Source organism: Corvus moneduloides, chromosome 8, assembly GCF_009650955.1.
Source record: "Corvus moneduloides isolate bCorMon1 chromosome 8, bCorMon1.pri, whole genome shotgun sequence".
Taxonomy (NCBI): domain Eukaryota; kingdom Metazoa; phylum Chordata; class Aves; order Passeriformes; family Corvidae; genus Corvus; species Corvus moneduloides.
The window spans coordinates 16,198,018-16,219,322 of NC_045483.1; the positions used below are offsets into that span (position 1 = coordinate 16,198,018).

The following is a 21,305-nucleotide window of genomic DNA, read 5'->3' on the forward strand; positions in this document are numbered from 1 at the left end:
GATTAGCAAGTGTCATTTGTGCTACTTTTTATACATTATACCTTGTGTTTTCATTTAAAAGCATTAGCAAGGAATTTTTGTGCAAAGCCGAGGAAATATGCAAAACATTTTATGAATACAAGCCAAATGCATCAAGTCAGGACATCACTCTGGTATATCATTCTCATTTATTCCCATTTCTGTTCTCTTAAGTAATTATTTTGCTGGGATGTTCAGGTCTATTTGTTTTACTAGTCTTATCTACCTTCAAATCATATAAGTACAGCATATTTTTATCAGATTAGCATGGGACTGTCATTTTCTAAAGACAGTTGGAGTGATTTTTTTGTGGAAACCCCAGCAAATTATGGGCAGAATTCATGAGGTAATTTTGAATAGTTTGCCATAGTTAAATTTCACTTTTTAAAAATACTGTTTAAATACAATGTTGACAATGCAAAGGTTAACTTGCATAATTATGCAATCATAATTTAAACACCCAATTTAAAGTCTCTACACAAAATACACTGTGTAGAACTCTGAATCTTTCATCAAAGAATAATGTTGGAAGAGTTTAAGTCAGGGGTTATGTTTTGGGTTTGTTATTTTTTCCCCTTGATATACCTTCAAATGTCTCTTCAAATAATGCACTTGGTAGTTTTGGGAAGAAGTAGTTAAGGAGGAAAAAAAATCAAAACCTTAAGATCTTCTTTAAAAATTCCCAGAGCAAATAATAGTCTTCAGTATTTAGATATTATTGTTACTAGAAGTTGTAATCAGGATGTGCTCACAGAATGCCAAAATACAGAATAAAATGCCATATGATAAATTGGAGATTTTGGAGTGAAATATTCACATGGTAAAATCAACGTAATATTACTGTCCTTTTTAAAATCTACCCAGTGACTCCACTGTAGATTGTTATACATGAAGTTGTCAAGACATCAACTATTAGCTTTTTGAACAATTTGGAATTATGGAAAAAAAATCGAAGAGATGCAGTGGATCCCTAGAAAATTCAGAGTTAGAAATTTTTAAATTGTAATTTTATTTTCCAGGGAGTAGACTTCTAAACAAAGTTTAAATATTAATAGTGTGGTGAAATAATTCCTGTTCATTTTGTGCTTTTATCACAGAGATTCTAAGTAAGGTGACACAAAAATGAAGTTTTTAGTAGTTCATACATATTCTATATGCATAGTAAGATTTTCAGGACAAGAATACCTTAATATAACTAATCATACTGGACTTGTGAGCATCATCTCCTCCAAAATCTCTCTGTGGCCAAACTGCCAAGAGAAGTACCCCCTCAAGACTCCATACATTAACATTCCTCCCCATCCAACCCCGTCCTGGTCACCTGCATGCATTAGTTTGGTACATACATGCACTGCTGTTGGAGAAGCCATTTTGCTGAGTGCTGTTGACATACTGCTTAAACACTGGAAATTGGAATGTAATTGATGAAATTTTGGCATTTTGTGTCCTCAGGGTGTTGTCTGCATAGCACTTACACCTTCCACAGTTTTACTTATTTCCATTTGGATTGTTTTGAGTTTTCATTCCTCTAATATGGATGCTTTCACTGTATCTAGGGTTATATTTGGCTTGGGTGATGCCAAACTAAAAGAAATTGTGTTTCTGTTTATGTGGCATTTAAAATTTTCCCTTTGTAGTCAAAATAAACTACACAAATATAACCAATTTTACCAGTGACTTTGAAGTGCTAAGTCTTCTTTATTTTCTAAATATTTTTCCTTATATTTTTAAAAGGGAATAATAGTTCTCTGTTCTAGCTTGTATTAGAATATATACCAAATATGTTAGAAGAGAAAACCTATTTCAGATAAAAGTGAGACTGCTCTAAATTAAACATTAATGACAATTTACATGTATGATGGCAGTAATCACAAGATCATGGTCTATGATGTATTTAAATTAGATTCTGAATATGATGATGATAAGAAGAAGCCATGAAGGAAGAACAATGCAATCATTAATATACTCAAATAGCAGTAACAGTTCAAAAGTTTACATTCAGTAGTATTTACTCTGGGACTGCTGTAACAATGTCAAATATTCTGCATTTTCAAAAGTTAAAGTTGTGGATTAAGAGTCTGCAAAACTGCTATATATTAAAGGGCATAACTCCTCTGCTTCCTTTAACATAGCAGGCCATCAGAAATCTATGAACACACTAGGCAAAGGAAACATTTTACAGTCCTAAAAGAATTGATATTTCTTCCTTGAAAATGTACTGTTTGGAATCTGTCTTCAGTCATGTTTCAACACAAGAGTAAAATTCTGCAAGCAGAATTATTTTTTACCTGGAAAGCAAAACTGTATTGTGGTGGTCTCGAAAGAATCAGAGCAGTAAAGAGACAAGGCACAACAGAAAAGGAAAGAAGTGAAGTGTTAGTGCAGAAAAACATTGTTTCAGTGGTATTGGGCTTGGATGGCTTCAAGGTAAGAGAGGCAAAGCCATGACCGTGATAAAACGAGGGGCTGAAGGACCAGAGCATACACCTACTTCTAACTCCTTCATCTAGAACTGGTCAGTCTGTGCAAAATCAAGCTGCTCTAGCCACCATCAGTGGGAGCTGGGTAATGTTCTATCATGTGCTTTCAATAGCTATTGAACAAGTGAATTAATTCTTAAGCTACTGGTGAATTTTACCAGCACAAAATGCTACAGTTTGATGTTTACTATATGAAAACAAAGATTAAAATGATTAACATATTTCCTTCGCTTTCCTGTCACCAAGTACCTTTCTTCAATCTGGCTTTCCACAGGGTTGCATATGTTTCTGACAATTTTGCTGTCTAGATAGTTCCTCAGAAATCAGAGATCTTAAGAACAAAGCCAAGCATCAAATTTCAAAGATTACCTGAGCTGTTAGCAGTGGCTGTGTGTCTTCCATATCAATTACTGTATCCTGGTGAAGTGCAGCAGAGAGCAGACTAACTGTAAGCCAAAGGTTTTATTAAGGCAATATGTTGTAGGAAAAATATCTTACTAAACAGTTTCATCAGATTTAAATCCAGACAGTTACAGAAGATGTAAAATAATTCATTGGCTATATGTTTATCTAAAGAAAGCAATTCGTTGCCACTTTTTGCTAAAAACAGACAAAATATTTTTGTGCAGGATATACAAACATTTCTCAAATACACAGTATTCAAATTAAGAGTAAAACTTGAAAAAATACAGAGGAAATGTCAGCATTGTATTCAGACCATATTTGCTAGAATACTGGATCATTACTTTGGTGCTAGTGCAGAGGTGATCTCCAGGTAGTTAACTTCCAAGTTGGTACTAAAGAGGAACTTCAGGGAATGAGCACATCAAGTCCAAGAGTGCTTTGCATTATGCCCTCTTATGTTTCACAGAATGTTACACTAATTAATACTCTCTTTTAGGTGTTTTTCCTTTCAGAAAACATTATCTCCAACTAAGTACACAACACAAGATGTCTATTCATCAGTACAACATGCAGAGTAAACACTGAAGGTAGGTAATTCTAGTATCTCACAAGAAAGCAGAACGTATCATTTTCCAGTTTCCTACCTTTCAGCTGTGGTGCAATGTCCTGTTTAGTAGTGTAGGGGTCACAGCGAAAGCTTTCCAATAAATCAATAGTACATTGTCCCACAATGGGCTTCCGTCCAAATGGTCTGTGGTCTATTACTTTGATAACAAGGGATGGACTGTATAACTCCTCTTTCGGCAAAAGCTAAAAATACAAGGTTAGAGGTTTTTTACAATGCAAACAGAAGAAAAAGAAAGAATAAAGATTTCTTCCCTAAATCAGAGCTGTTACTTCATTTACCTAATATTGAACTACCATGTTTTATGGCTGTATGGTGAATGAAAACTTCTAATTTTATGAGTCAATAAAAGTCAGTAAGAGTAATTTTAATTGCCCCAAATCTTGAATTTTCTTTACTCTTGCACAGCTCCCATCCTAGCAATAAGAAAGTAGCCAAACATCTACAGGTAAATTGATGCCTTTTCAAAAAAAAAAAAATTATATACTGCACTGGATTGTGCATATAAAATCGTGCAACTTACCAGTGACTGTACACACATGTTTACATGATCTTTATTACAGTTTTCAGGCTCACAAATTGCTTATGGTAAATCAAAAAAGGATGTGTGACCTTTTCTACTCAGAACAAACCCTTGAACTTTAAAACTATGGAGCAACTTATTTTGCTATAGATAGGTGGTATATAGGTTTTTGTAACGTACAACTTTCATGAAGAGAACAGAAGATGGAAAATTCGGTGTCTTTTTGAGGTTTTTGATCACCACAGATTCCACCATTTCACCCCCACATTCCACAATGAGACTTGGAGACATAACAGGTGCCAGTTGGTAGTTTTTCATGTTTCGCAGCCCCCAGGCCAAAATCTGTAAAATAAAATCCAATATAAGCAAAAGTGGGAAGGGATATCAATATGCTTAATATAACACTCAAAAAGTAGGAAAGAAGAAATAAAGATATTCAATAATAAAATGTGTCTGGCAAAATCTTTCAAGGTTCTAGTTCTAGGAAAATAAGTGGAAACAGTGAAATTCAAAACCACTTAAAGAACAGAGTATTTCTCACTATGAATTTTTTTTGTTTTCTTTAAGTACTTACACAAGCCTCCTGTCCAGAGGATGAGAAGACTGTACTTGTATTCAGTTAGTTTAAGAGTAACCATACCTCAACAGCAGTGAGTTGAACTACTGGTCTGATTCCTTGAGGGACCATGTAAAGCTTTGGTGCCCTTTGTGATGGAAGAATTGGAAGGTTGGTACCAGCCTATTAAGACACAAACATGAGTATTAGTTTCTCCCATCTTCCTTAGATGAAATACCTTGCAAGTGTTAAGACAGTTCTTCACATAATGTCTCATCATGGAAGAATATATACTGTATCTTATTATATTACATACACACAAAAAAAGGAGAAATACACACCTTGTCTCTCAAAATAAGTTCTGCAGCAAAAAGAATGTCTCCGCTAGCTTTGCCATTATTTGTAACTGGATACCAAAGCAGTTTTGGTGTGATGTCCTCTTCTGGGATTAACTTGACCATGGGGGAACAAACGCTTCTTCCAAGGAATTCATCTTTACCCTGCAATAAAAAACAGCCGTAACAGCCATTGATGTGTTGTCAACTAACATAAATAAATAAAAAAGCAATCAGGGTAAAAAGATTTCACCTACCACTTGGTCACTGTCAAAAAGTTCAATAACAACACTAGGTGGGTTTTGGGCTATTGACTGTGGGTCCCCATAGATCTCAATTTCATTAAATATGAGAGTTTGGTCCCATGTAGGATTTAGAGTTGAATGAATGACCTCGGTTGTTTTGCTTTGATGGAGGAAAGAAACATGAGCATATGGATCTGAAATATCATACAAAGATTGAAAGCACAGAGTTACAGATAAACAAAACCACATCAAGCCATAAGGTATACAATCACAATTTTTATCAAATGTAATATGTTATTTTTCTACTGTTGTTACCAGTTCTATAAACCATTCTATGTAAAACAAAAATGAACACATATACGTAATTAACATTTAATAGAGCAATTTCCATTCAATTACTAAATCACTTCCTTTATACAAGGCTTGATTAACAGTAATAAATGAAAATGATAAAATATCTTTCAAAGCAGAAAGATAACCAGAAAACTAAAATGAAACACTGTTTATACTAATCTTGCTTTAAATCTTGTCCATAGAAACCTTTTTGTTGTTTCCATTGATATACAACTGTACGGCCTCATAAATAATACAAAGAAATAATTCTAGTTCTGACTAGTTGCCAAACAACAAATTCTCCCAGGCTGTATTGCTCAGATCATGGTTAGGTTTCAAACATGCTTGTTTACAGCAACCTCTTCTTGTGAAACAGCTGAATGATTAAAGTGGTCTAGGCCCAGTATTCGGCAGGCCTTTAAATCATCAAGAGCTCTGTAGAAGGTATCTGATGATGGTCATTAATGTTTCCTGTACAAATTGCACTTGCTAAGGACTAAAGGCAATTTCAGAGGTTATCTTTAGGTCAATTTCAATAGATCCTGACAAGGTATATGATCAGAGTTTTACAAAATTTGGCTAATTCTTCAAACAAATTTTAGAGGAAAATAAAATGTAGATGAGCTAGTTTATGTATGACTGCATCTGAGATGCCTGTCCTGAATTATACATATGCAATTTAAAGGCATTTTTAATGGTTTCTTTGCATTGCTTTTAAGTGCTGCATATTGAAATAAGACCAAATACACGCAGGCAGCCCTACAAAACCCTCCTCATTTCAGAAAATAGCACTAAAATTTGTAAAGCATTGCATCCTCTGTAACAAAGGCATTACACCTACTCAATTAAAGGGAGAAAAAGAAAGAATGCAAATGGAGGGTAATGGAGAAAGAAAATTCATTTCAGCTTTGTCTTCTGCTGAACTTCCTTAAAGGAAGTGTAAAGTCATATTCTTACAGAACCTAAATTCAATTTCCTCTGTGACTTTCCAGTGAAATTTTGATTTGAATTAGCAAAACTTGAAAGCTGGGTATTAGTCTGACTACAAAGATGTCAGATGGACACAACGCTGTTGGAATAACTAAGAGCTGGAAATACATGGGCAAGAAGTACACATGTATAAACAAATAAAAGACATGCTTATCAGTAAGGCACAGTGTAGTTTTCTACATGTTCATGGTCCATAATCAGTTAATAAGACACACTGAACACTGAGAGGTAGTTGGTGACATAAGTAACGAAGAAATCATCCAGCTTTCTTCATCCTTGCTTTTGTGCAAGCTTCCTGCAGGAAAAAACTGCATGTAGACTTTGGTTAGAAGGAGAATCCAAGGCAAAAGGAAGGGCCTGGTCATGAGAAATTCAGACCTTATCTGAAATCCCATTCCCTCACTGAGAATTCACTGGCAGCAGCTGGTACAGGACATAACAGAGCACTTTGTTTGCAGCAGCCTCTGGGGCAGTAGTAACAAATTCAGGTCATACGTAATAAAGCTGAGACTTTCTTTACGGTGTAGTTTCAGTAGCTGGGACCTATGCACAGACCTTAAAGAGTCAAGATATTCTGCATCCAAATAAATCAAGCTACTAGTTCATGGCAAAAGTGGGTTTTCTGCACCTTTAGCAGGATTTTTCCATACCTGAAAAACTGTCTTTGTCTAAAGCCATGAGGTTTCTTGCCTGGTAGATGTAACAGCGAAGGTGGTAAGTATATACTCCTGTATCAAATAAATAAAACCAACTGCATTATACAGGCTTCTTTTCTGTAATGAAGATATTTTAATGCCTTACCCATTATAACACAAGCACTGTAGTAACATTTTTGCTTTTCATGTGCTGAGTATTAATACCAATCAGCTAGCACCTGAGAACATTTGTTCCAACACAACACAGAAATGAAAAAAAAAAAAATCACTAATGTTATTTGGGCTTTTTTCACCATATGATCATCTAAAAATCTTTCTATTCAAAAATTTGTTTGAAACAGTGTGATAATCTAGCTCATGCAAAGACAATCAAGAACTGGGCACTCCTGTGCTTAAGTATTCACTACAGCACTTCCAAGATCCCGGGTATTTCACATTTTTAGCTCTTAGCTAAGTTACTACAGCTTTGCTTGAAAAGATGTCAGGTCTAACCCTTTCAGCCCATGAAAAAATCTGAGCCACTACAGAACCTCATTGAGCTGAAACCTCTGACCTCTGGCAAGAAAAAGTGCCATTTTCCTCCAACTGTGGTCATTATTAAAAAGCAACTTCAACAATGTTCCCTGGGTTCTGAAATCTTTACGATACAGACATCCATTCCCAGCAAGTTGATCAAGTTCTGCAGAGTTCAAATAAAGACAAGTGTTCTAATCAGAGCTCCTCAAAAAGGATGTTAAGTCACACAATTGGCCTCTATTCCTGTTAACTAGCACTGGTGGCTCCCATCTCAACATCCCTGCTTTTGTGATTCACATTACAGTGATTACAAAGCATTCAAAACCAATCCAGGTTGGCAAAGCTACAGTTTTGTTCACTTTACCAACTCAACTACATGGTACTGCTTCCTCTGGCCCAGGCATTGTCTGATCCTGCACTGAGCTGGTTAAGTGACCTAAACCAATAGAAAAATTAAATTTACCCTTAAAATTCCTGTCCCATACAGGCTTTAAAAATATCTGTGTAACAGTGGACTGAAATACTGAAATGACTAACTGGATTTTTTCCTTAATAATTTAAATAGGGTCCAATCAAGGGTCTGATAGTAATTACTCCAGAAGGCATATAAAGCCAGATGTAAACCACAAAGAATTATGATTCTGTTTGAGACCAAAAGGAAACAGACAAGATTTTTGAGAAAGGTATTTTTAAAGAACCTACTGTCAAAATAGCAGGAAACCATTGGTGTATTGGCACCAAACACCTTTGTAGCTGACTCCTTGGTTTTGTCTGAACTCTTCCCTTCTCCATCATCGACACTATTGTCTGCTCCCTGAAGTTAGAGAACAAAGTTATTGACTATTTACAAACATAGAAGGAACTTGATAGAAATGGACTATGTGTGGGAATTTATGGGTTTCCATCTCTCCTCCAGGACAAGGAGTAATTTACTTCTGTGAGCAAAAGTGCTTTACAGGATGTTTACTCATGTCCAGAGGTCATTTCCTGTTGCCAATTGAAGCTGTGCAGAAATCATATGCAATCATTTAATCTTGCTTCCAGAATTTCTTATTTCTGGAGATGTACTAGCTACCTATCAGCTCATAGTGGAGGAAAGGTCACAGGTCTTCTGCACAGTGCTGCAGCAGAGAACTGCTTTAAGGCTTCATCCCAGCACTAGTGCAGGAACTACAGCTGTAAGCAAAACTGAAAGAGGAATTATTAAACTCAGAGCAACCAAATTAAGTGAAGAAAGAAAATTCCATCAGTGAATCGTTGGTCAACATTTGATGAAAAAAAGAGAAACAAACCAAGAAAAAAGTGCAAAGTTTTGTTAATGCTATACACTCAGAATCATTATATAGTTTACAAAAACAAAGGAGCCTTCTCACATTATTTGCTATAGTTTGTATTTTGGTAAATAGAGGTTATTTGTGAAGCTGTGTTAACCTGAAAACTAGAGGAATAACTGCATTCTGCTCCTCTATCTGTGTCATGTGAAATTCTGGCTTCTCCACTTTCTTATCTTTTCATGTGTTTGGTTGTTTACACAAGCAAATACTCATCAGGGGCAGCTTTTTCCATACCTGTTGTTTCTTGTGCTGATGTTAAAACATCTAAATTACATGAAAAGCATGAAAAGCTTGAGCTACCTTTTCACTTTATTTACAGGAGGCTCATCTAGTAATTTGGCCTTTTGAGCTAAATCTCACATAATGCACTAACAAAAATAATTTGAAAAGTAAAGCAATAAGTAAGATTTAAAAAATACAAAACATAAATTATATATAACGTGATATACAATATTGTATATGTAATAAAAATATTAAAAAATAGTAATAATACAAAAATCTCTACCCCAACTTTAGTGGTCCCTTTCAGACTAAATAATTTAAACAATGTACACTGTATTAGCTTCTCAGTTATATATTAGTTTAACAATTCAGGGGCTAAAATGGCTGATATATTTGTTTATTTACTGCAAATTAACAGATCGACCTTTGAAAGACCTTTTTGACACTCTGTCCCTTACCAAAGCACCTTCAAGTTTAAAGATAGCTGCAGCACCATGTGTCTCTGAGGGAGCCATTTTTCGTCTCCATCGTCTTCGACGGAAAGTATCAGAACTGCGTTGTTCCCAGTGAAATTTCCAGCCAATCAGGGAAGCATATTCCCATCCTTCCTGATCTTCATATGATGACCTTCCCTAGAAGATACAAATTCTTGTTATCCACAGTGTTGTGTAACTGTAGTGAAAAAAAGCAGCATTTGCTGTGGCAGGCCTAAAAACCCCCTCATAAACCAAAGCTAGAAACGTCAACGTAGAAGAAGATAAAGAAAGGGAATATAATAAAAACATAAACGGTTGTTCAAGATTTTTTTTGGTTGGTATTACACTTTTTCTTTACTCAGATAATGAGTAATCTCATGCAGTTCTTTTTAAAAAACCCAAAACCTCAAACTGTTAAAATGTGCAAGTCCTGATTGGATCTCTCTTTTCTTACCCTTCCTGCTGTAACTCCTTCAGACAGTTCCCTCCTACGTTTCCGCACCAGTCTTCGTCGTCGATGTGTGTGGTACATTTTCTCTGCAGCAACCCATGACTTGGGTTTAGTGTCCGGAGGAATAGTAATTCCATATTCCCATCCTAAAACAGAATCAATGGGTTGATGTATTTTCAGAAATACAAGCGAGATATTAAGTAAAAAAGCATGGGGAATAGAGTGACTGTACCTACAGAGGATGAAGATTTATCACACAAGACTGTTCAGCATTGCAGACCCTTACAGCCCAATAGCCAGGGAGCCACTGATGACATTTTATAGTGATGCTGTCTTGTAATATATGTGACAATAAAAATCTCAACATTAAAACAGATACAATAAAGTTCTTTTCTTTGTATTCTTGTTTTCTCAGATGTTGATATCGCATTTTCATACTTCACTGCAGGAAAAAGTAATCCTTAATTTTAAATAAGAGTTAAAAGTCCTGTGCACTCTTCTGACTCCAACAGCTTTTCATTTAAAAGAACACCAACTACATGAACTCTGATCATAGAACTTTAAGAACTGGTAAACCTGTTACTGTATTTTTGGTCTATGTATAATTCAGTTGCCAAGTATCTAAGACTCAGAACTTAATTTTAATTCATGTTATTAAAAACTTACCACAGACTTCTACCAGAAGTTCCAATTAAGACAGATATCAGTACTCTAAGATAAATCTAAGGTTTCTTTTTCTACTCTAATAGCCAGCTATTTTTTTATTTAAAAGCAGTAACTATTTGAGAGTTTTCATCTGGTTTAGAACAAAACAAAAATTCCTTATAGTTTTGCAAAATTCTGGGTTTTCCATTCTCTCCCATGATCTTCCTTTTAAAAAAAAATAATTTATTTTGTTTTCAAACCATCAACTTAATCTCCTGTAAATACTTTGTTAGGAGACACTGATTACTTTTTCCTATTGCTGTAGAATCCAAATTATGGTCTTGTGAGGTTGTTTATACCCCAACTTTCTAAGCTGACAACAGTAATAAGCATATTAGGATTTTCTACCCTGATCATGTTAGTAGTACATACAGTTTGAAAATCTCTGTCTAGCAGCACCTGACTCTTCACGGAAAGATTTTGAAGTGTTTTTCATTTCAGAATTGCCTAATAACCAACGGTTCATCCTGATCAGTCCTGCATGGCTCCCCTGCCACAAATTCAGTGCCGCTATTCTGCTCTCAGAAATAAAAGAATCCTTCCCAGACTTGTGTGGTGTGTGACCAACACAAGAAGATTTCCCACATCCTTTAGTCCCCAGACCTCCTGATTCACTTTGTGGCATTATTTGATGACTCATCCCGTGGCTAAAAGTTCACAGGTAAATTAGCAGACAGATCCAAACCTGCCTTTGCCACATATTCTTGATGCAATTACAGAGGTTTCAGGTCTCAAGCTTCTGACTTCTCTAAAAACCCCTCAATTGCTGCTATTAATCCATTAAAAAGGAAGTAGAAACAGATGCAGACAGTGAACACTTTCTCAGTGTCATATTATCTGATTCCTTAAGCACCTTTATCTAAATACTTCCTTGGTATTTTTCCATAGGGCAACCACTATCATGCCCAGAATATTGCTAGTTTTGACATGTGTCCTCCTCCTTCATTATGAAATACAGCAGATTGTCCTAATAATCAGCAGATAAACAGTAAATCTTACCATGTTCATCCACTGCTCGATTTAAATCAGATTTCCAAGCATCATCTTCCCACACCCATCCAAAAGGACATGTGAATTCACGTGGGGGCGGGGCTTTTTCTCCATTCTTTTATATAAGGAAAATAGAAGTTTTGTGCATTAGTAGAGTAAATACACTGTGTAGCAAAACATAGTACTCCTTCCCTTAAACCTGTACTTATCCAGTGAAAAATTTAAGTCTCACCACATCTGTGAAACTCTCCTCAGATGCTTTCCATTCCCCTCCAGGATAGCGACTCTCATTTTCATATACTTCATCAGTAAACTCAGTATGACCAGCATCAGCTTCAGTCAACAAACTGCACATCCAAAAAAATACAATTATAAATAAAACCCACATTAGTTCACTACAGAGGACATACAGAAACATAGTACAGAATGTGCACACATGGTGGTATTCTGGACTGTCCATCTATATGAAGGAAACAGAAAAAAACACTGAAGAAACTCCAGCAGCATTAAGCATTAGGAGGAACATTATTCATAAATATGAGTGACTAGCAGGAATGTTTAACTGCTCTTTAATTCAGAATCTGCTTCCAATATGTCCTCTTGGAAAAAGAAAAAACATCATATATTTAAGTGTAGGAGACCTGGACTGTGTATGAATTATATGCATCTCTAAAGCACGTGCATCTACGTATGCATTAAAATTTGGCAATGTACTTAATTTTGTTTCCATTTATGCTGTTGACAAGGCAAGCAATCAGTTGGCTAATATTTTTCTAATTTGCAAGTAAAAGAAATAGAAGAACATTAAATCAGATAAAAGCCTTTTGCTTTCCCTTGGTGGTTCACTCTGGTTCAGAAGGCACCAAAGTGTGTTCCACACTGCCATTTGCTGGCCAAATAGAGCCACAGATCATCTCCCAGTGGAAGCAGCTGCATGGCAAAAAAATAGGCATTTCAACAGGAAGGGATTTTCCATTATCTGAGAAAGTATCTCCATGTTACTGATTTTCTTCATGTCATATTATTCATAAAAATGACCAATTTCATAGAAACAAAACACCATCCATTCATACCTACAACTGATGAAATTTTAAAATGGATCAAATAATAGCATATATTTTTCCCTGCACAGTTTTTCTATAGCAGCAGTTCTGTATCTTTTTCACCATCAGAACACAAGAATTTAAAATGGGCCAAATATTTTCTTTTAGGAAAAAAAAAAGAGTCTCTTTCTCAAGCTGGCTTTTGTTTATGAAACAAATAATGTACCCAGTCTGGTTTAAAGTGTGGCAACACAGTCAGACTGGCACAACTCCAGAGCTGAAAACCTCTGGCAGAGCAAGACTGAACCTGTCAGAGCTCAGGAAGGACTGACACTTCACAAATTTGGTCTGCCTGGGGAGGAGCTGTCACATGGCACCACAACCTTATACTGAAAACACCGCCTGCCTTGAGTCCGTTTGAGAAATAACCTGTGTCAGGTGTTTAGCAATGGCAATGGAACTTTTCAGTATTTAATGAAATAAACAAAAAAACCATCCAGTGTTTGTGAATGCCCATGCAGATGCTGTAATGATGTCACTACAGCATGAACTGCAGATTTATACTGGATGCCAGGGTTAAGTTTCTCTCTAGGGAAGATCCACCAATCCAAGGGTCTTCTCTGAAAGCATCCCAGCAGGATCTGTGAATCTCACATAGACACATGTAAACCTTGTAGTAGCTTCCTAGGCATGAAATACTACTATTATCCCTTTTTAAAAGATGAAGCACTGAGACCCAGAGAATATAAGCAATAGAGCCATCATAACACGGGGACTGCAAAACCATAAGCTAGTTCTTAGAAATGGATGCTTTCTTTCTGTTGCCTGTTTTGTTTTACTTTTTAAAAAGGTAATGCTAATTTTAGCACTATTAACTAGCTTTGACTATTGTCTGTTTTTTGCTGTCCTGGAACATTCTGCTTAAAATCTCTTTCTCATCCAGCAAAACAGAGAAGAGCTTTTACTCAACACCACAAACGCCTTTATTCCTACCTGCATAAAATTTAAAAAATCTGACCTTCTTTCAGGATCAACCATCCATTCTCCTTCCCAGTCCCAGCCCTTTGGGGGTAGAAAGTACTCTCTTTTCAGTTTGATTTTTCCTGTAACATCAGAAAACTTGTGGCGACCAACAAGTCCTGAGGTACCCCACTTTCCAAAAAGCAGAGCCTGATTTTCATACTGTGTAGGAAGAAAGCAAAAATGCAATTATTACTTAGGAATAAGAAACAGCTTTTAGGGGGGGAAATGAATATATATTTATGTAACTATTACAACTGAAGCATTTTACTATAATTTTACATTTTACTTGCTCTGAAATTAAGTATTCCCTTTCCACATTACTCTGCAATGTCATTATTAACTTCTTTCTTTCATTTTCTTCTGTGCTGCCTGGTAAACAATCTTCTCAATGTAATGCCTCCCTACAACTACAGTAAAATTTTCTCAAAATTAGAATGCTGTTAAATAAAATTCTGTTACATTATTCAAACAAGTTCATTCTGTTCCCCAAATCCATGATTGTCATTCTTTTCCATCTCAAATCTCCTCCTATTTAAAATCTTTTATTTTGTAATATGTATAACTGAATTAAAATCTTATCACAGTAGCTACCAGGGGCATGATTCTGATGTCAGTCCAGTTTAAATAGTCTATTTCCCCTCCTGGCATTATTTGTAGTTTATGATGGTCTTGAGTTTTCTGCTCTTATTCGTGTAAAATTGTTGGATTGCTGAAGATCAACAAATGAGATATTCAACAGCCTCTTAAACTGTATACTTAAATAATGGCTTTGAACACCCATTGCTTTAAGTGACTTACTAAATATTTAAGCACAGGTGCAATGCTGACACCACTGGAAAAATGTCTTTATTAACCATCTTACTGCTACGGGGTTGTATGCACCATTATGTGATGTGGCATATAAAACATACCTGCTACTTACCATTTCCATTCAAAACCCCTATTATATGCTGTGGGACTATCTCAAGCATTTGTGTTCTGACTTTTTTAACTCTTCTCATTGAAATGTTATTGTATTATAGCCTTTTGTCAGCAACAGTAAATTTTCCACTGCTACAGAAGAACCATTATTAAGCAAAATCAATTGTATCCAAGCATAATTTGTATAAGTGAAGAAGCAATTAAAAAAAAAAGGGTTATTCACATGCCAAAACATAATGGTTTAGATCTCAATCTTAATTACACTGATTAAAATCTAAAATAAACTTATTTGAAATCACTGGAATTAACCAGATTTGTACCTGACTAACCAGGTCAGAATCTGGTCTGCTGAAGTTCATCCGGTAGGTACAATGGACTCGATCATTAATTGCCTTGAATGGGGTCTACTTGTTTCCTTATAATAAACACTACTCTCTCTTTCTGTCCGTCACACAAAGAAGCTCCAACTGCGCTGAATTCCCAACACTCACATCCGAGTTTAAAGTAAGAAAGCAATGATGGACGTACCATTTCTGCAAAAACACTGAATGTTCCCTCTGCAAAGCTATTAAACTTCTTTTCAACTGCACTGAGCCCCAGCCAAATGTTAATTCGCAACTCTGCAGGCATTTTGACATCTTTCGTCTTGTCCTGTGGGTACTGGCACAAAAACAAAAACGTTATTCTTTGATATGTTATGCAGGTATTGTAGCTTTCAGTAAAATATACACAGTAACAAAGAGATATGAGTAACAATACATATTTATTTATCTCTTCCCGTAGTGCTTTTTCTCAAAAGTCAGTAGTAAGTAGTTCAGGAGGAAAACATTCTTTAAATTATACCTGTCTAGGGCATGTAAAAACCCAAGTACACTAACAGTAATATCAGCCCTGTTCCAGTATATTCTCTCCCAAGTTTCATTCAGCAATGAGTTTTTAGTTTTGACAAGAACTTAAAACTTCAGTGTTGATATTTGAGTTTCTTGTTGGGAGACTCTGGAAATGCAGAGGTTAGCAGGGATGGTTCAGTAAATGCAGAATCAATGGGGGTTTGCATAAAACCATGAAGATACAGGCTTGTCTGCACTGAAGCATTCATCACTGTAACTACTAGTAAAATGACAAACTCTGTAAGTGCTATTGTTTCACAGTCAGGTTGCTATTTTCTGGTTACGTTTATTTCAACTAAATACAGTTTCAACTTAAATGGAGAAAGCCATTCCCATTCAAGGGTAAGACCCAATTCAGAGAGACAACTTCTGGGTGTAGACATGCTTTATTGCTTGCAGAAAACCATCCAAAACTTTGAATAGGTTTTTGGAACTTCTCTGACTCACACTTTTATTCCCTATGAAAGCATCCATTCATGTAGAACCCCAAAATACCAACTCAAGTAACACTTTAAAGTTCTATCAAAATTTTGAGCTCTTTTAGAAAAGTCTCAAAGATAGGGGCCAATACTGGTTCTAATTGGCTTATGATGGACTTAAAACTCTGATACTTTGAAGAACCAATAAGCAGTTGGCTTTTAATCTGTCCTGAGTTTGACACCTCATTGTTCATAGTTTGTTTGCATGCTTCACACTCATGTCAGAAGGCATCTCAATTTAGGCAGTTAATTATTTCTTAAGGAGAAATAAAGTACCTTTAAGAAGATTGTTTGGGTCTTTCCACAATATTTACCAGATGATTCAGGGCTTGTTGTGGAGTATAGCACTTGGTGTGCAGGAACACGAGCATAGGCCAGTCTTTTCTCCCCTCGGATCATCCATATGATTATATCAGGCATACTGTTTTGTGGCTGCAGATTATTTGTGGGGAAAGGAGGGTTAAGAAGAGTAATTAATAGAACAATAAACTAATCTAGGTCTTAGAAAAGAGAAACATAAATAAGGGTTTATGTCAAAGGATTTATCATTTAGAATCAAGAATCACCACAAACTTCTGATAGAGGGAATAGTTTTATTTTGCAAGTAAACAATACATAGGTCTGAAAGAATCATAAAAATACCATTAAGATTTTTGGAAAGCAAGTAAGTTTTATTAAAAAAACAATCCTTACATCCTTTATGAATTTTTCTAGAGACATTTTGTATCTTGATTCCCTAATGGCAATGGCAGTGACTGATGCCTTCTGTTGATGCTTTGGATTGACCTGCTACATATTAAAGTGCTTGTGATGCTTCCATGTTAAGGGTATGTCTTCGTAAGACTTTTAGCGAAGACAGAAACCACCTATTACCATTCTGGAGTTCTGTGCCCACCTTTGTGAGCTAGCTGCAAGTCTGGCCAGTTAACTCTTTTTTTTTAAACCAGTAGCTTTACAGAGCAGAAGCAACATACTAAAAATAAAACCATTTCTAAAAAGTTGTGAAAAGCAATTATGAGATAGCCAAGATGAAAACAGAAAACATTTCTGAAAATTAAAAAAAAAATCCACAGAAACAGATTTAACTCTGTTAGAAGCTGATTACTACAGCTAACAAGCTGTGGAAACCCAACATATACCCTGCAGTCCCTGAACCAAAAAAGTGACTTGCAACTCAGGAAGAAAGGAAAGGACAAAATACAGTCACTTAAACAGAACAGGGTCTGTTCTACCAATCACAGCGTGATCATTACCCAACACACATTCTCAGTGAGAACAGCTAACACACGAGTTTTGTTTAAGTAAATTGCAATTACAGATGGGAACATGCTTACTTTCACAGCACCTAAAATTACTATTCTATGGAGAGTGGATACTGATTAGCAGTGAACTTTACACCCATTTGTGTTAGAGAGGTATTGCTAAACTAACCAGTATTGCTAAACCAATCACTGGTATTGTGCAGCACTAACCTCTTCACTCAGTTGCAGTAATCTATCCAACCAATCCTCAATTTCTGTCAGAGTGGCTTTCACATCAGTAGCTTCACTTCTCATCCTTGCTGCTGCTTCTCCAATCTGTTTGAGAGACTTGAGGCGCAATTTTTCTATCTGAGTGTCAAGGACTGTAATATTAGATTTGCCTTCTATGAGAGGAAATGGTTTACTGAAAAGAGAATATTTGTTATGGTTAATAATCTAAGTGGATTTTATTTGGCTACACTCTAAATGCAGACATGCAAACAGTGGCAAAGGATTGAGTGCCATCATTTCCTGTGATTGAAAACCACTGGAACACCGCTATTGCATCTATTTCTGCAGAGATGTCCACCTGACAAGGTGTTTATAGTAAGCAAGGGAAAGGCTGGACTTACATAACAAGCATCAAGGTAGAACATCTTGATGTGTTTGCTTTAATGCAATTGCTGCCAATCAAACCAAGGAAAATCCACTTCTCTATATGTTCGCAGTAAAAAAATATTGTCTCAACATGTAAATCTCAAAAATGAAATCAGTGCCTTCAGACCAAGATTAGGTTCCTTTCCTTCACTGAAACAGTATATTCCCAGAAACTCAACAGACAAATATGGCTTGTGTCTATGACTAGACTTATCTAACCCTCTGGCAGGAAAACATCAAAGAAGTCTAAAAGAAATCCATGACACAGAACTTCTGAGTCACCAGAGGGCAGAGTAACTATTCCGTGCAACCAAGAAATCATAGAACATCCTGAGTTAGAAGCGACTCTCAAGGATCACTGAGTCCTGGCTAAGCACAGGACAACCCCAAAAAAATCACACCATGTGCCTGACAGTGCTGTCCAATTCTGTAGGAAAAATGAGCTTTTTTGAGTTAGAGGAGGTTTGAGGAAAAGGCTGCTTTTCAAAGACCAATGACTGTATCCCTTTAACAGAGTTTATTAAAACATCTTTAATATGATTCTTTAGAAAAAGTTAAAAAACTTTTGAAGACACTGCCTAGTTTGAAAAGACTGACTCTTCTTTGACCTATACTTAATGACATGTGATGCACTTCTAAGGGGTTTGATTCTGTAAAACCTTGATACTGACTATTGTGCCTTCCACTACAGTTAGTTCTACTAATCTGAGCGCAAGGGCTGTCTGCCCTGGGAGCTACTTAGACATGAATCAAATGCACCGGATCAGAACTTCCAGAAAGTCACATCATTTTAGGTTTAAGTAGTGCACTGAAAACCCTCTCACACTCCTAAGTCATTGAAACTTTAGCACAGCAAGGAAAAATCTTCTACGAATTCAATGCAGGAAACTAGGTCTTTGACAGAGGTTTTTTGAGTTTGCTGAAAAAAAAATCAAAAAAGAGAATTGTATCCCAAGAGCAACAGGAAGTTCATTTGGTGGATATGTCTAAGTGCTATTGCTCGATAATTGTTGAGTGATATTTTATAAAATAATGGCCTGAATTAATAACACTGCAAATATGTGTCAGGATGATGAACTGACCTGAAGTTTCCACACTCACTAGATGGCTCCATGTGCCCTTCACATTTTACTTTCCTGAAGTTTGTGAGTTGTTTCTCTCTGCTTTCTTTCAGATCACAGCATCCTATGAAGTTACTAGTTTATATTTTTACATAAGCTTTCTATCATGCAATTCTTTGCTAGTATATACTGACCTCCACTGTTTGTTTTTCCCCCTGCTTACTTTTATATTGGCTGTACAACTTGATGAATTTGTTCTCTCATTTCATGTTCTTTATTTCCTCTTATGGATAATAACTGTTCTGTCATTTTCCCTTTCCTTTTCCTGTGCTGTTTTATCACCCACTTGTTTACTCTCCCCATCTCAATACCTCCTTTTTTAATGTCTCTTTCTCATACAAATCCTTCCTCTCTATTTAGAATTTTTTCTCTTTCAAAACTCTAAATGCTGACTCCTGTTGCCTTCTCTGAACACTCCCATACATACAGACATGTTGACTAGAGGCTTACTCAAAAGTATGATCTTTATGGTCCTTAATCTCTGCATACCTTTTGACTTGTTTATTTTGGGTTTACCAGTAAATTACTAGACTTTCTTCTCTCTTCAGTTTCAGGAATAACATTGAAACATGGGTAAACCAAAGGTACATGAGGAATTCTAAAGAAGGGAGGATGGAAGAAAGGCAGAAGAGAGACCTAATATCTATTTTCAGAACAGTCCTCCCTTAGATTTTTTCAAGAGATACTGTTTTGTTTTATCACTGTCAGTAATAAAACTATCCTGAGATAAAGGAGAATTACACAACTAGCTGGATTATTTCATTGGCAATATCCATGATGTTTTACTACTTTCAGAGACTTTTGGAATTTCAGTTCTTAGGTCAATTCAGGGGTTAGTCAGTTTTATAGTCCTCAGAATTTGTTTTCTGACTTAGCAGAGGCAATAGCAAAGATTCTGAGCAGGCCTAGAATGATAATGTAAGAGATAAAAAAAGATTCTTTTACCTTATACCTTCTGTAAGTTCATCAATCAGCTTCAACCACATCTCAGCTAATTGGTTTTCAGACATTTTAGCTTGCATTCCTGATTTTAAGGTGGCTAAGTTGGATTGCTGAGGAATTTAAAAGAAAAGAATTTGCACTCATAAACTTCCATTGTAGTTTATGGTCAGTAGGAGTTTCAAGATTTTGACCTTATTTATTTGTCCGTGTAAAGGCTAAACCAAAAAAAAGACTCAGGTGTTTAAACTTCACTCATATTTAACAGGACTATTCTGATGTTCTCCCCCACTGTATTAACAAAACATGCAAATAACAATTCCACAGACTTAACATGCCCCTAACCAACAGCAAGGACTCTTCTTTCCTGTGGGAATTCCCTGTGGATTCAAGCAGGACTGTATTGAGCCTTGCTAAAATACAGGCCTATGATTAACAGTGCCATTTGCTACACTAAGCTACTTTTAATTTTGAGTAAGAAAAAAGGAGAGAAAGTATCACAAAATTTCCATAATTTGCTCAAAATGTCGCTGTTTGATTACACCTCTAAATCAAAAAAAGTAAAAATGAGAAGCCTATCAGCAAAAGAGAGATTTTAAATGTCTTACCAGTCTTTCAGCCATGTTTAGGATTACATTCACAGGGTCTAATCTATGACTTATGTCCTCCCAAAAAGAAGTCAGCGTTACAACTGGCTTTGTGTTTGCCCATGGCAAGTAGTAATAATAATTACCTGGTGTGAAACATTTGTATGTAAGATTTAGAATTCATGGCAGGAATACATACTGTACACTGTTGCTATATTTATTTTATTTATGTACTACAAATCATTAAGAACATATAAGCTACTCCAAATTCATCTAAGAATTTGTATTTTCAAGCCACTGTAGCATCTGTCGAATGGCAAACACTCACTTCAAATTGTTTCAAAATCCAACAGATTTTTAAAAATAAATTAGCTGTTAACATGTTGATTATTTTTTCCCATAACTTACTGATGCTGATGGCACATTAATATAAGTCTTTCTTTGAAATAAAATATTCAAATAATTATTTACCAGAGTAAGTCTGACAATTTCATTTAACACACAGGGAAAAAAGAACTACTCTTTGCAGTTAATTAAAAAAAAT

At 35.8% G+C, this 21,305-nt stretch overlaps 1 protein-coding gene and 1 long non-coding RNA gene across 3 annotated transcripts in view; one reads left to right on the forward strand and one right to left on the reverse strand.

Annotated features, from left to right (window-relative positions):
* MYOF (myoferlin) overlaps positions 1–21,305 on the reverse strand; it is a 65,185-nt gene that overhangs the window by 11,997 nt on the left and 31,883 nt on the right. For both annotated transcript variants that reach the window (XR_004241529.1, XM_032116227.1), the window contains exons 21-38: positions 20,783–20,907; positions 20,181–20,287; positions 17,689–17,881; positions 16,493–16,648; positions 15,376–15,507; positions 13,922–14,085; positions 12,093–12,207; positions 11,870–11,975; positions 10,169–10,311; positions 9,697–9,870; positions 8,385–8,496; positions 7,161–7,238; positions 5,200–5,381; positions 4,949–5,107; positions 4,692–4,790; positions 4,232–4,393; positions 3,548–3,713; positions 2,868–2,944 (exon numbers count right to left, since the gene is read on the reverse strand). Coding sequence is in view for 1 of the 2 variants with exons in the window: in XM_032116227.1 (XP_031972118.1) it covers positions 2,868–2,944; positions 3,548–3,713; positions 4,232–4,393; positions 4,692–4,790; positions 4,949–5,107; positions 5,200–5,381; positions 7,161–7,238; positions 8,385–8,496; positions 9,697–9,870; positions 10,169–10,311; positions 11,870–11,975; positions 12,093–12,207; positions 13,922–14,085; positions 15,376–15,507; positions 16,493–16,648; positions 17,689–17,881; positions 20,181–20,287; positions 20,783–20,907 (2,450 nt within the window). In the remaining variant the exon portion in view is untranslated. The remainder of the gene's footprint in view (positions 1–2,867; positions 2,945–3,547; positions 3,714–4,231; positions 4,394–4,691; positions 4,791–4,948; positions 5,108–5,199; positions 5,382–7,160; positions 7,239–8,384; positions 8,497–9,696; positions 9,871–10,168; positions 10,312–11,869; positions 11,976–12,092; positions 12,208–13,921; positions 14,086–15,375; positions 15,508–16,492; positions 16,649–17,688; positions 17,882–20,180; positions 20,288–20,782; positions 20,908–21,305) is intronic.
* On the forward strand, positions 3,271–10,541 carry LOC116447244. Its single transcript, XR_004241530.1, has 2 exons — positions 3,271–3,490; positions 9,657–10,541. It is a non-coding gene; the product is annotated as an uncharacterized LOC116447244 (long non-coding RNA).